The sequence below is a fragment of the Procambarus clarkii genome, chromosome 34 (genome assembly GCF_040958095.1).
Source record: "Procambarus clarkii isolate CNS0578487 chromosome 34, FALCON_Pclarkii_2.0, whole genome shotgun sequence".
Lineage (NCBI taxonomy): Eukaryota > Metazoa > Arthropoda > Malacostraca > Decapoda > Cambaridae > Procambarus > Procambarus clarkii.
The window spans coordinates 33665945-33679647 of record NC_091183.1 but is presented as its reverse complement, the minus strand read 5'-3'; the positions used below and the strand labels follow the sequence as shown (position 1 = coordinate 33679647).

The 13703-nt window shown below is 45.6% G+C and overlaps 1 protein-coding gene across 1 annotated transcript; it reads left to right on the top strand.

Moving 5' to 3' along the window:
- The first annotated feature begins 9459 nt into the window (after positions 1-9459).
- LOC123761945 (uncharacterized) lies at positions 9460-9771 on the top strand. The gene has a single exon (XM_069335694.1). It carries the CDS (start codon positions 9460-9462, stop codon positions 9769-9771), a length of 312 nt encoding a protein of 103 aa, XP_069191795.1.
- The last annotated feature ends 3932 nt before the right edge of the window (positions 9772-13703 follow it).

Sequence of the window (13703 nt, the reverse complement as noted above, 5' to 3'; positions counted from 1 at the left end):
ACCTGGGATTCTACCGAGTTCTCTACGTGTCTTGAGGCATCAACCTGATACCAAAACAAGGTATCACACATTACCCGCTGACGTGATATAGGAGGAACTCCCCCCCAGCATTCACTAAGTGAGAAGTGGGGGAGGATTGTGGGGGGATTGTGGGACTCCTACATGAAACCAGAGTGTACGCGAACATTCCCCCGCCTACTATCCTCTTTTTTCCCCTCCCTTCCATCCCCTCTCACCCCCTTGTGCCTGTAGAGGGCAGGCACTTCACCAGAACACAATGTGATGGTCTCCTCGTTATCTCTCTTAACACCCGCGAGTGTCGACCCTCCCACAATCACCATCTCACGGTTTGATAACAAACTTAATTACAACTACATTACCATTATCTCCAATAAAATTAAGCAGAATAAATTAAAGATTAGGAAGGCATTACCTTTCTGATTACATATATATATATATGTCGTACCTAGTAGCCAGAACGCACTTCTCAGCCTACTATGCAAGGCCCGATTTGCCTAATAAGCCAAGTTTTCCTGAATTAATATATTTTCTCTAATTTTTTTCTTATGAAATGATAAAGCTACCCATTTCCTTATGTATGAGGTCAATTTTATTTTATTGGAGTTAAAATTAACGTAGATATATGACCGAACCTAACCAACCCTACCTAACCTAACCTATCTCTATAGGTTAGGTTGGGTTAGGTAGCCGAAAAAGTTAGGTTAGGTTAGGTTAGGTAGTCGAAAAATAATTAATTCATGAAAACTTGACTTATTAGGCAAATCGGGCCTTGCATAGTAGGCTGAGAAGTGCGTTCTGGCTACTAGGTACGACATATATATATATATATATATATATATATATATATATATATATATATATATATATATATATATATATATATATATATATATATATATATATATATATATTGTGACGGTAACGCGTTGGTGTTCGGCTGTTTAAGGCTAGGGGTATGGCCTCGTCACATAGTTATAAAAAAAATAGAAAAACTGGAACTTCGTCTGTGGTAAGGTAAGGAGAAGACACACAAAACACAAGTAAAACTTTAACAATGAAATTTTAATTACGTTAAATAAATCAAAACATGAAAATATGGACAAACAAATTCTTATAATAAAATCAATGAATCAAAATAATAAGAATTCTTAAATGACAAAATGAAAAGTTACGTTAAGGCAAAATAACAAGAAGTGCAATACAACAGTAAATGGGAGGTGCTGGAATATTGGCTTAAAGCCACCACCTCTCTCAGTACACTCTAGAGTCTAGCTGGGAGGTGTGCTGGCTACGAAAGCACTGAACATTCTGAGGACTGATGTTGGGGCGACCCCAGACATCAGGTAGTATTGGGGGGCGAGGCAGGTGCAGCCAGACCGGCGACCAATCAGCGGAGCCGTAGCGATCAACGGGTAGTTTGGTGGTTGGAGTTCGAACAGGTGGCTGGTTGCATACGTTTCTGCTCACCCTGGCAAGCCTTGCTGGTGTTGTTGTCGTTGTTGGACATTTCTTCCATAGTCTTTTTATATAATTGTGAAGACGTAATTATGGAGGGAAGAGCAGGCTCAATCTCTTGAAGGAGATTATCGTCACAACTCTCCCCCGAAGCCTGCGGTTCTGGAAGAAGTACGTCGTTATGTGGTGGAGTAATGGATGGAGTTGCTTCTACTTCATAAACTCTGGAGAGATCATGGGCTAAGATGTTGTCAGACTCTTGGTATAGCGTGTCTCCAGGTTGAATTTCTGCAGTTAGCAAGCCCATAGTAGAAGACGTTGAGATGAGAAGTGGGCGTGCTGCAGGAGGTGTAGGGTGGTGTGGTCCGTATTGATGGTGGACCGAGCACTTTTCAGGTGTGGAGTGAAGTGCTGAAGCTTCAGGATGAGGAAGAGTAGCTCCTTGCCAATTGTTCCGTCGTTCCTTGTAGCAGTAGTCGCTGACAGGTGTATTCTTCTCGCCTCGTTGCTGCATCACGACACCACCATCGTCGGTACCATTGGCGTCGACATGGAGGATGTAGGGCTTATCTGACGAGGTGAGAGTGGAATTAGAAGAGGGCATAGGAGCACGAGTATTATCCTGAAAGCATTTGGGAAGATCATTAAGGATTTTGGAATTAGAAAGCGCCGACTCCTTGTCAGTGCTTTCGGGAGAAGAAGCCGGGATGGTCTCACTGTGGATGTAGGGTTCTGTGAAAGTAGAATAGTTTATCAAGACAGTGGGAGGAGTACCATTATATTGCTTCAGGAGGTTGACGTGGCACAGCTGGGTCTTCCGCCGCCTATCTGGAGTCTCTATGACGTATGTGTTGTTGCTTCTGCCCTCTTTGACGCAGTAGGGTCCTGAAAATCTGTTTTGTAAAGTTGAACCTGGGATAGGGAAATAAGCAAGGACGAAGTCTCCCGGCTTGAATTTTCTTACTTTGCTGGTCTGGTCGTAATGAGTCTTTATTCTCACCTGGGCTTTCAATAGATTATCATGGGCAAAGCGGTGGACTCTCTCTAGAATGTGCTGAAGGTTTTGAAGAAACTGGGGCACATTCTGATGCTCACTGAAGGTGGCATCTCTGAGAGAGTCTTTGAAAGCCTTAAGGGGAGTACGGCACTTACGGCCGTAGAGCATCTCATAAGGAGATACTCCTAGGGACTCATTGGGGAGACTTCTGAAAATACACATTATTAGGTCAATCTGCTTATCCCAATCCTTTGAGGTTTCACTACAAAACTTTTTCAAGAGTGCTTTGATGGTCTGATGACTACGTTCAAGAGAACCCTGTGAAGCAGGATGATAGGGGCTGGACAATACCTGTTTGATGTTGAACTCCTCCAGTGTCCTTTTGAAGAGATCACTGGTGAAGTTGGTGCCACAGTCACTTTGAATCTCCCTGGGAAATCCGTATTGAGTGAAGATCTTCAGTAGATGTTTGATAACCGTAGCAGCCGTGATGTTCTTCACTGGAACTGCTATGGGAAATCTGGTGGTAGGACACAGGATGGTTAGGATGTAGGCGTTACCTGAACTGGTCCGAGGTAAAGGACCAACACAGTCTATTATGAGTCTGTGGAAAGGTTCCGCAGGCACCTGTATGGGAATCAGTGGTGCTCTGGGAATGGAGACGTTCGGTTTGCCTGCCATCTGACATGTATGACACTGTTTTACGTACCGTTTGACGTTGTTTACCATACCTGGCCAGTAGTAGTCTTGACGAATCCCATGGTAAGTCTTGTTGAAGCCGTAGTGGGAGAATGCTCCGTGGGCCAGGTGTAGAATAGTGGGCCGCAGGCTGGTGGGAATCACAAGTTGTTCGGTGTTGGCCCAATCGTCCTCCTCCTTCAGTTTACTGGGTCTATATCTGCGGTAGAGCAAGTCGTTCTCTAGGAAGAACCCAGGAATACTGTCGGGTAGAGTCTCAGCCTGGAAAAACAATGGTGTTAAAGTAAGATCTTCCCTCTGCAACTTACGGAACTCCAACTTGGTCAGATGCGGGGGTAGTTTCTGAGGGTCTTGAGGGACAGCGGTAGCAGTAGAGTCAGCTGGCTGTGGACGTGCGGCTTGCGCACGGGTGGTCACGAGAACCGGAGGAGAAACTTCATCACTCTCTTGAACCTCTGCTGGAACATACTCGAGAATAGGATTTATTGGCACAGAGTTACACACCTGGGGTTTGTCCATGACGATCAGGTTGGTCGGTTGCAGGTCTTCTGCCAAGTCGTTGCCTAGGAGAAGTTGCACTCCAGGCATGGGAAAAGGCTTTTCCCTGACGGCGACTTGGACTTCCCCGTTCACGTAGGGACAATCCAGGTGGAATCTGGCGAGAGGGTATGGAGTGGTAGCAGTGAGGTCAGTGATGAAGACTGTTTCCCCGGTGTAGACTATGTTGGGCACAGCCGACTTCAAGATGATCGATTGTAGAGCCGCTGTGTCCCTCAAGATCTTCAATTTGAAACGTCCCTCCGGATTTGAACCGTTGGCAGAGACAGTTCCAGTATACAGGTGGTTACTGAAAAGAGAAAGATCATTAACATCAACACCAACATTCATCACAGGCTTACCGGACTTAGGAGGAGTTGGTTTGGGTCGTTGTTGGTCAGTGGTTCCCTTGTATTGAGACTTACCACACTTGTCTATGGTATGTCCATAGAGTCTACAATACTTGCAGTACAGTTGTGAACCAGCTTGATCGGGGCTCACCTTCTCGTAACTGTACCACGACTTCTTACTGGAGGATGGTTCGGGTGTCAGCCGGTGGATGAGGCTGTAAGTGTCAGCCGACTTAGCACACTTCAGGTAGTCGGTTTCTTCTTTATCTGCTAAGTAGAGGCGGACAGGAGGCGGCACACGTCTCAAGAATTCTTCAACAAGCATCAGGTTGACGAGTTCTGTAAAAGTAGAGACATGTGCTGCTTCCAGCCATTTCATGAAATACCTCCGTTTCGTGTTAGCAAACTCAAGGAAGGTAGTGGTACTTGCCTTCAGGTGGTCACGGAATTTCCTTCTATAACTTTCTGTGGAAAGTAGGTAGGCGTCCAACACTGCTTGTTTCAGAGTGTAGTAGTCATTCTCAGACGCCAAAGTACTGAGTGTGACTGCAGCTCTACCTGTAAGATGGACTCTGAGAAGTGTGGCCCATTGGTCGACAGGCCAACTGAGTTGATTAGCAAGGGTTTCAAAGGTGGTGAAAAACACATCAACTTCTGCTTCTACAAAGGATGGCATTAACTTACTTGCATGTGATATATTAAAACTGACGGGAAGATTGGCAGTAGCTTGTTGGCGTTGAGTGAAGTGTGAAGTTTCCAAGGCGATTTCACGTTGACGACACTCTAGAGCCAGAGTTGCTTGTTGCTTGTCATGTTCGCGTTGTATTTCCAACTCGCGTTGTTTGGTTTCAAGCTGTAAGCGTTCCCGCTCCTGGAGTGTTTCAAGCTGTACTCGTTCACGTTCACGGAGTAATGCGACCTCACGTTCGTGTTCTTCTCTCCTCAAGGCAGCTTCACGTTCTCTGAGGGTGATTTCTCGTTCTTGTTCTTCCCTCCTCAAAGCAGCTTCGCGTTCTTGTTCTTCCCTTCTTATGGCAGCCGCTCGTTCTTGCTGCTCACGTTCAATCTTAGCCAGCTCTAGTTTAAGTTTCATCGTTGCCAAGTCAGTTTTCTCTGCAATATAGTAAGTTTCATGAGTTTCAGAGTCTATCTTACCTTGCTCTAAATAGTAATCCAGCAACAGGTTGTGTAGGTCATTTTTGTTGGCTTGGTAGGGAACTTCTAGTTGATACTCATGTGCAAGAGTTTGTAGTTCAGTCCTCTTGGCACGACTTAAAGTCCCTATTTCACCTGCTGGATTTGCACGGAAAGTTTGGAGACGAAACATGGTGAAATTAGCAAATAAAGGTACACGAATGTTCAATAATGAAATGTCAGAAACAGGACAACGTGGCAACTGGCACCTATCCTGTGTGATCTTTAACAATTAACGTTAAGTGAAAGATATTAAATGATTAAATTAAATCAAGGGCGCAGGAAATCTTGTACCCGGTACTCATGTAAGAGAATAAGGGCAAGAAAATCCTACTAACAAATGAAACAAAGTTTCGAAAACAAATGAAACAGTTAAATGCTTCAAAAGTAAAATTGGTAGTCCAAGGATGTAGGCATACCTTGCCAAGTCTCTATAGGACATAAAGCAAGTTTTTCCCACTGAATTTAATATGATACTTACAGAATTAGCGAACTTTTGTGCTCTGAAAAAATAAGCTAATTCCCTACCGTTGTATGTATCATCATCTCTGACTGACGTGTAGGGGTGCGAGGTGTCAACTGGTGACGAGAACTGCTGCTGAGGTCCCAATTCAGCAACTAAAGTTCGAGCTAGAGGAACTATGGCCCTCTTTGTCCTCCTACAGTCAGATTGCAGAAGATTGGGTACTCTTGACCCGGGGCAGACCACAGTACCAGGGTACCAATATGATGATCTGTCAGAATGAGAAATATTCAAGGGACATAGATGGTAAATACGAGTAATAACAAGGAGGGAGAGATGACCAATTAAGAGTATGACTGCGGCCTACAGTCACCACGTAATCCAAAGTTGTCTCACCTTCACTATATGTTACTCTCGTAATGCACAATACACCGCACCTTATAAAAAATGAAATTGAATGAAAAATAGTAAAGCTACGTTAACAAAGTTAAATACGCTTACCATAAATTACCACTTGGCACCAGTACCTGAGTGAAACTCCCGGACAGGCCCCCATATAACTTGTGACGGTAACGCGTTGGTGTTCGGCTGTTTAAGGCTAGGGGTATGGCCTCGTCACATAGTTATAAAAAAAATAGAAAAACTGGAACTTCGTCTGTGGTAAGGTAAGGAGAAGACACACAAAACACAAGTAAAACTTTAACAATGAAATTTTAATTACGTTAAATAAATCAAAACATGAAAATATGGACAAACAAATTCTTATAATAAAATCAATGAATCAAAATAATAAGAATTCTTAAATGACAAAATGAAAAGTTACGTTAAGGCAAAATAACAAGAAGTGCAATACAACAGTAAATGGGAGGTGCTGGAATATTGGCTTAAAGCCACCACCTCTCTCAGTACACTCTAGAGTCTAGCTGGGAGGTGTGCTGGCTACGAAAGCACTGAACATTCTGAGGACTGATGTTGGGGCGACCCCAGACATCAGGTAGTATTGGGGGGCGAGGCAGGTGCAGCCAGACCGGCGACCAATCAGCGGAGCCGTAGCGATCAACGGGTAGTTTGGTGGTTGGAGTTCGAACAGGTGGCTGGTTGCATACGTTTCTGCTCACCCTGGCAAGCCTTGCTGGTGTTGTTGTCGTTGTTGGACATTTCTTCCATAGTCTTTTTATATAATTGTGAAGACGTAATTATGGAGGGAAGAGCAGGCTCAATCTCTTGAAGGAGATTATCGTCACAATATATATATATATATATATAAAATATTCACTTTAATCTGATTGCATTCGAGATTAATTGAAACTTTTACAGCAAAATAATTCATCTATAAGGTACTATTTCTTGTATTGTATCATCAGTTTCTCCTTCCCTGAAGAAGGCGGCGTCATTGGCTGTCTCATAGAGCAGAAAAAAACCAGATCTAATAAGCTCCTTAACTCGTGCTCGGGATCGTTACATAAAAATAAATGGGACTCTTGACTCCACGTGTTGCTGCGGCCTTCTACCCATAGATGGCAGCACCTCAGGACTATTGCCAGATTGTGCTCCTCTGAATGATTTCATCACCTTCCTGTACAAGCATCTGTGTTACATTTTTTTTTATTATCTTTACTATATGTGGGGCTATTTTCTATTTGTTTATAGATAGCTTAGTGGATGACTGTTCCCATCTCATCCTAAATCCTTATCCTTATCCTCCTTTCAAGTGCTAAATAGTCGTAATGGCTTGGCGCTTTTCCCCTGATAATTCCCCTTTCCCTTCCTCCCTCTGGGCAAATGTTGTTGATGTAAACATAAGTGCAACGTTGATAACTTTGATCCTACGTTAATTAAACGTAGTGTTAAGATGCTCTTAAACATTTACTTTAAAGCATTGGTGCAGTTGATAAAGATGTAATGCGAGGAGAAAACCACAATAGGCTACCAGACCATCCCACGAGCAACCTCAGCTCACCATTTTGGTGGCATTCTTCTACGGAATTGATCAATCCGTTAAAATTACGGTGTATTGAGTCAAAATTAAAGCGCGGTAATATAGACGTTTTCTGTACAGTGATATCGATAGGTTAGGTGGGTTGCTTGGGTTGGTACGTGTCTGGTTATGTAAAACAGTTGTATTTTTTACGGAATAGCAAATCGAAATACCCCCCCCCCCAGAAAAAAACCGCTCCCGCCCAAGGCTTTATTTACACCCCCGGCAAGTGTTCCAGGCCGTACCCCTCACCCTAGGGTTCATTTACACCCCCGGCAAGCGTTCCAGGCCGTACCCCTCACCCTAGGGTTCATTTACACCCCCGGCAAGCGTTCCAGGCCGTACCCCTCACCCTAGGGTTCATTTACAACCTCAGCAAGTGTTCCAGGCCGTACCCCTCACCCTAGGGTTGATTTACACCCCCCGGCAAGCGTTCCAGGCCGTACCTCTCACCCTAGGGTTCATTTACACCCCCGGCAAGTGTTCCAGGCCGTAGCCCTCACCCTAGGGTTCATTTACACCACCGGCAAGCGTTCCAGGCCGTACCCCTCACCCTAGGGTTCATTTACACCCCCGGCAAGCGTTCCAGGCCGTAGCCCTCACCCTAGGGTTCATTTACACCCCCGGCAAGTGTTCCAGGCCGTACCCCTCACCCTAGGGTTCAGTTACACCCTCGGCAAGTGTTCCAGGCCGTAGCCCTCACCCTAGGGTTCATTTACACCCCCGGCAAGCGTTCCAGGCCGCACCCCTCACCCTAGGGTTCATTTACAACCCCGGCAAACGTTCCAGGGCGTTCCTCTGTGGTCCTTAACGCCTCCCTACCCCCCTTCTCCCCCAGCAAGTGTGCCAGGGGGGGGGGGGGTTTCCTCTTACTCTGGGGCAACTTACCCCCCTCCCCCTCTACTCTTAGCCTTACCCGCTTCTCACTTTAATACACAAAGTTGCCGCCGCTAACCAGAAGGCGTTGTCGTTCTCTCCCCTCTAATATCTCTAAGGTCGTGGCGCGGCTGTTTTCCCCTCCCCCACCCATATCCCCCTTCCCCCTCCCCCTTCCCCTACCCCATCCCCTCCCCCTTCCCCTTCCTCCTCCCCCTTCCCCTACCCCATCCCCTCCCCCTTCCCCTTCCTCCTCCCCCTTCTCCTACCCCATCCCCTCCCCCTTCCCCTTCCTCCTCCCCCCTTCCCCTACCCCATCCCCTCCCCCTTCCCCTATCCCCTTCCTTCGTATGGTGTTAGGTGAACGAGTGGTTGGGCAGTTAAGCGGGCAATTGGTGGCTAGGTGCGGGTTTAATGGATTCCTCTCCGGGTGTAGTGGTGTTATATCCCAGCGCCGTTGTGCTCTTGATGTGCCACAGTGTACCAAATAAAGGGGTGTTCACTTAATACCCACGAACCCAACCCACCCACCAAACCCAACCTACCTACCAATAGAAAACGTGGATATTTGTGAACTGTTGACCAAACCACACAATAGAAAGTGAAGGGATGACGACGTTTCGGTCCGTCTTGGACCATTCGCAATCGACTTGAGAGTCTATAACAACAAGAACTACCCTTGCAACCCGTCCTCTACCACTAATATGTCGCATATTTGACCGAGTCGCCAAATACGTTAAAATTCCGATGTATTACTAAAAGACTAAAGCGCCGTGGTGTTGACGTCTTTTGAGGCATCGGCCACGATAGGTTAGGAGGGGGCTGCTACTTTGGTTCGAACCTGTTTATTTAGGCACCACAGTCGCATTTTGTACCGAATTCAAAGCAGATGAGTGAGAATTCAAAGCAGACGAGTGAGAATTCAACGCAGACGAGTGAGAATTCAAAGCAGACGAGTGAGAATTCAACGCAGACGAGTGAGAATTCAAAGCAGACGAGTGAGAATTCAAAGCAGACGAGTGAGAATTCAACGCAGACGAGTGAGAATTCAAAGCAGACGAGAGAGAATTCAACGCAGACGAGTGAGAATTCGAAGCAGACGAGTGAGAATTCAACGCAGACGAGTGAGAATTCAAAGCAGACGAGTGAGAATTCAACACAGACGAGTGAGAATTCAACGCAGATGAGTGAATTCGGTTGAATATCCAAGTTTACAAAAAGTTTGTAAGATCAAGTTTGCCTTTGCATTATTGTATTATATTGACTGGGATTCCTTTCTTCTGTTACACCTGCTGGAATAGATTAATTTTAATTAAAATTTTATATTCTTTTTCCCCTATCCCATTTTTAGTTTCCCGTCCCTTGGAATACTGTCTTTCCTAAGCGATATGAAGAGGATAGCGACCCTAGTTAAGTTTATCTTGTGAAGCCCGTTTTTTTTGTTCAAAGGATAGGAGATAGACTAAGTTCCGTTATCGTGAAAAAGAGCCCAGTTATGATCTTATGCCACAGATGGGTTTGATCTATCCTGATAGGGAGTCGAGGTGACATTGTAAACATGACCCAAATGTTCAAGTTAATGTTATATTTATATATTGCAAATGACCTTGTTTCAACTGCAAATCAATTGGTCGTTGTTTTACCTGCTTCCTATTCTCACTTCCGCTGCTTCCCACCCCCAAGCAAGTCTATGCTGAGGACATTTATCATTTCTTGTTGAGGTGACGTTAACCAGTCCACGTTAACCAGTCCACGTTAACCAGTCCACGTTAACCAGTCCACGTTAACCAGTCCACGTTAACCAGTCCACGTAGACACCACCCCCCCAACCCTCACATCTCAAAGGAGGTGACGAGGTATCTGTCTGTTCTGAACCATTATCTGCTTATGGGGACGGGATTGTAAGGGTCGTCTGTAAAGGTGATGGGTAAGAGGGTGGTTGAGAGTGGTGGTGGCAGGATGGTTGAGAGTGATTGTGGAAGGGTGGTTGAGTGGTGGTGGTGGCAGGATGGTTGAGAGTGATTGTGGAAGGGTGGTTGAGTGGTGGTGGTGGTAGTAGGGAGGTGACAAGTGGTGGTGGTAAGGGGGTTGCAAGGGTTGGTGGTGGTAGGGTGGTTGCAAGTGGTGGTAGGATGGTTGCAAGTGGTGGTGGTGGTAGGATGGTTGCAAGTGGTGGTGGTGGTAGGATGGTTGCAAGTGGTGGTGGTGGTAGGATGGTTGCAAGTGGTGGTGGTGGTAGGATGGTTGCAAGTGGTGGTGGTGGTAGGATGGTTGCAAGTGGTGGTAGGATGGTTGCAAGTGGTGGTAGGATGGTTGCAAGTGGTGGTAGTGGTGGTAGGATGGTTGCAAGTGGTGGTAGTGGTGGTAGGATGGTTGCAAGTGGTGGTAGTGGTGGTAGGATGGTTGCAAGTGGTGGTAGTGGTGGTAGGATGGTTGCAAGTGATGGTAGTGGTGGTAGGATGGTTGCTAGTGGTGGTAGGATGGATGCAAGTGGTGGTAGTGGTGGTAGGATGGATGCAAGTGGTAGTGGTGGTAGGATGGTTGCAAGTGATGGTAATGGTAGTAGGATGGTTGCAAGTGGTGGTGGTGGTGGTAGGATGGTTGCAAGTGATGGTAATGGTAGTAGGATGGATGCAAGTGGTGGTAGTGGTGGTAGGATGGATGCAAGTGGTAGTGGTGGTAGGATGGTTGCAAGTGATGGTAATGGTAGTAGGATGGATGCAAGTGGTGGTAGTGGTGGTAGGATGGATGCAAGTGGTGGTGGTGGTAGGATGGTTCCAAGTGATGATAGTGGTGGTAGGATGGATGCAAGTGGTGATAGTGGTGGTAGGATGGTAACTATGGACCTGGAGGAAGACACAGGCGACGCCTGGAGACTCCTATACCGTTCCTCTCATTGTTTCTTGCACGAAAACTTTTGTAATTTGGGAAATAGATGTGTCTGGACCACTACGCTGATTTTCTTTGTTAGTGTTTAGTATTTCCTCTTGTGTGTGTTATTTTTATTAAGTAATAACTCTGTGAATCGTATTAAATACGTATATTAATATTTCATGTTTTGATATCAAGTTAAGAATTATGATTTGTTGCTATCGAGTTTTGCCTGTGGTTGGTTTCAAGCGTTCTTATCCCACAGCAAGTCTCTGAGGCCTATAGCGGCATTCCTTGGTAATAAGCTGATCTGTGTGACTATTGCTCTTCGCGTTCGGCATAACTATTATTATAACCTGGCTATATGGTCGATATTTAATGCATTTACCAATAGTGTTCAGCATTTGATGTTCGCACAAAGTGTTTATTTAACTGTTCAAGTTGAGAGCTCACTCGCTAGAATGTTATTTACATGAACAAATTGTGAGGACTTCCCAAATCAATTTTCTCATAGACACAACAGTTTTTTAAATGTGTGTATTTTTACGAATTGTGCCGTATTTTTCATTCTATGTATTGGTTCATGCAGGTCGGCGTTCAGTCCCCGACCGTCCAAGTGGTTGGGCACCATTCCTTCCACCCGTCCCATCCCAAATCTTTATCCTGACCCCCCTTCCCAGTGCTATATAGTCGTGATGGCTTGGCGATTTCCCATGAAAATTACCTCTCTCTCTCTCTCTCTCTCTCTCTCTCTCTCTCTCTCTCTCTCTCTCTCTCTCTCTCTCTCTCTCTCTCTCTCTCTCTCTCTCTCTCTCTCTCTCTCTCTCTCCCCCTCTCCCTCTCCCCCTCTCCCTCTCCCTCTCAACCCTTCCTTTCCAGTAATTATATTCCAAGTACATTGAGACAGAGACTTAGTAGCTAAGAATATTTACCGTGTCACGCGGGCAGTAAACCTGTATAGTGTGTGTATACATAATATCTCGCCTGCCTCGGAAGGGGAGGAACACAGTGTAGTGTTCCAGACGAGAGAACAGCAGTGCTTTGAAGAGGAGGAGCATCATCAATGGCTAATGAGAAGCTTGAAGCAACGGCTGGGGCATCCTTTGCTTCAAGCTTCTCATATTCCACCGGGCCATTGTCTTAAGCTTACTTTTCTTCGTGGTTGTGCTCTGAAGATCAGATCGTTTGACAGGTAAAAGATCTTGAAATATTCAGACGAATATTTCGTCTGAATATTTAAAGTATGAATATATGTTATTTCGTCATTTAAAATGACGAAATAACATTGACAACATCTTGACAGGTGTGTTTGAGTTTTTTTTTTTACTCGTCAAAACAGTTGGATTTTGCCTGTGTTGAACGTAATATTTCCCCCATTCAGAAACCTGGGATTCAACTGAATCCTCTAGGGGTCCTGAGGCTTCCACAGAAGCTAAGTCAGGGGTTTCACTCAGTGTCTTCATTCACTCTGGCTGTGGTATAGGAGTTCAACCTCCAACATTTCTCTTCACATGCGCAAATAAATCCCATTAACGTGATGTATCAGCGATAAAATGAGCCCCATATCACAGCCAGAGTGCAAGAAGGCAGTGAGTGAAACCCTAACTTGGCTAAAAGGAAGGCTCAGAACCCCAAGAGGATTCAGTTCCCAGGTTGAATCCCAGGTTAAAATCCCAGGTTGAAATCCCAGGTTGCATTGCTTTTGAGCATGTCGTGGCTAAATGGTTTAAGACGTGTCCTGGGAGTACCCAGTGTGCAGGTTCGAATCCTTCTCCTCCTCATGGCTCCTACTGGTTTTCTCCCTGTCATTAGAGCCGTTCATCCATAACACAGGTCGGGTTTTGACAGTTGAAATAAGGAACATTTGGTTCATAAGGACCGGCTGAACACGGCACACTTCAAGACGACTCCCAAGCTCTCCGCTTCCACCTTTTACCGGTAATGCTACTCTGAGACGACCAGCCAAAAGGTCTGGCGAAATCCTCCTTCCATCCCACCAGCTGGGGTGAGGGTTGAGTGTGACGACGAATTCCGTGGGCGTAACAGCGTCACTATATATCTCTCTTTGCTCATGCTAGATTTGAGTTACAGCGCCGCTCCTGTGTGCCAGGTAAGTCCACTACGGGGCTCACCATAGCCCGTGCTACTTGGAACTTTTTGTTCCCAGTAGCTGGATCTTAAACAACATACTAGATTTAGGTTCATACACACTCGCTCTGTTATATATTTGAATATCCATCTCTCTCTCTCTCTCTCTCTCTC

What these genes read in the sequence shown, in the direction of transcription:
- LOC123761945 (XM_069335694.1), top strand. Translation starts at nt 9,460, where the DNA reads ATGAGTGAGAATTCAAAGCAGACGAGTGAGAATTCAACGCAGACGAGT.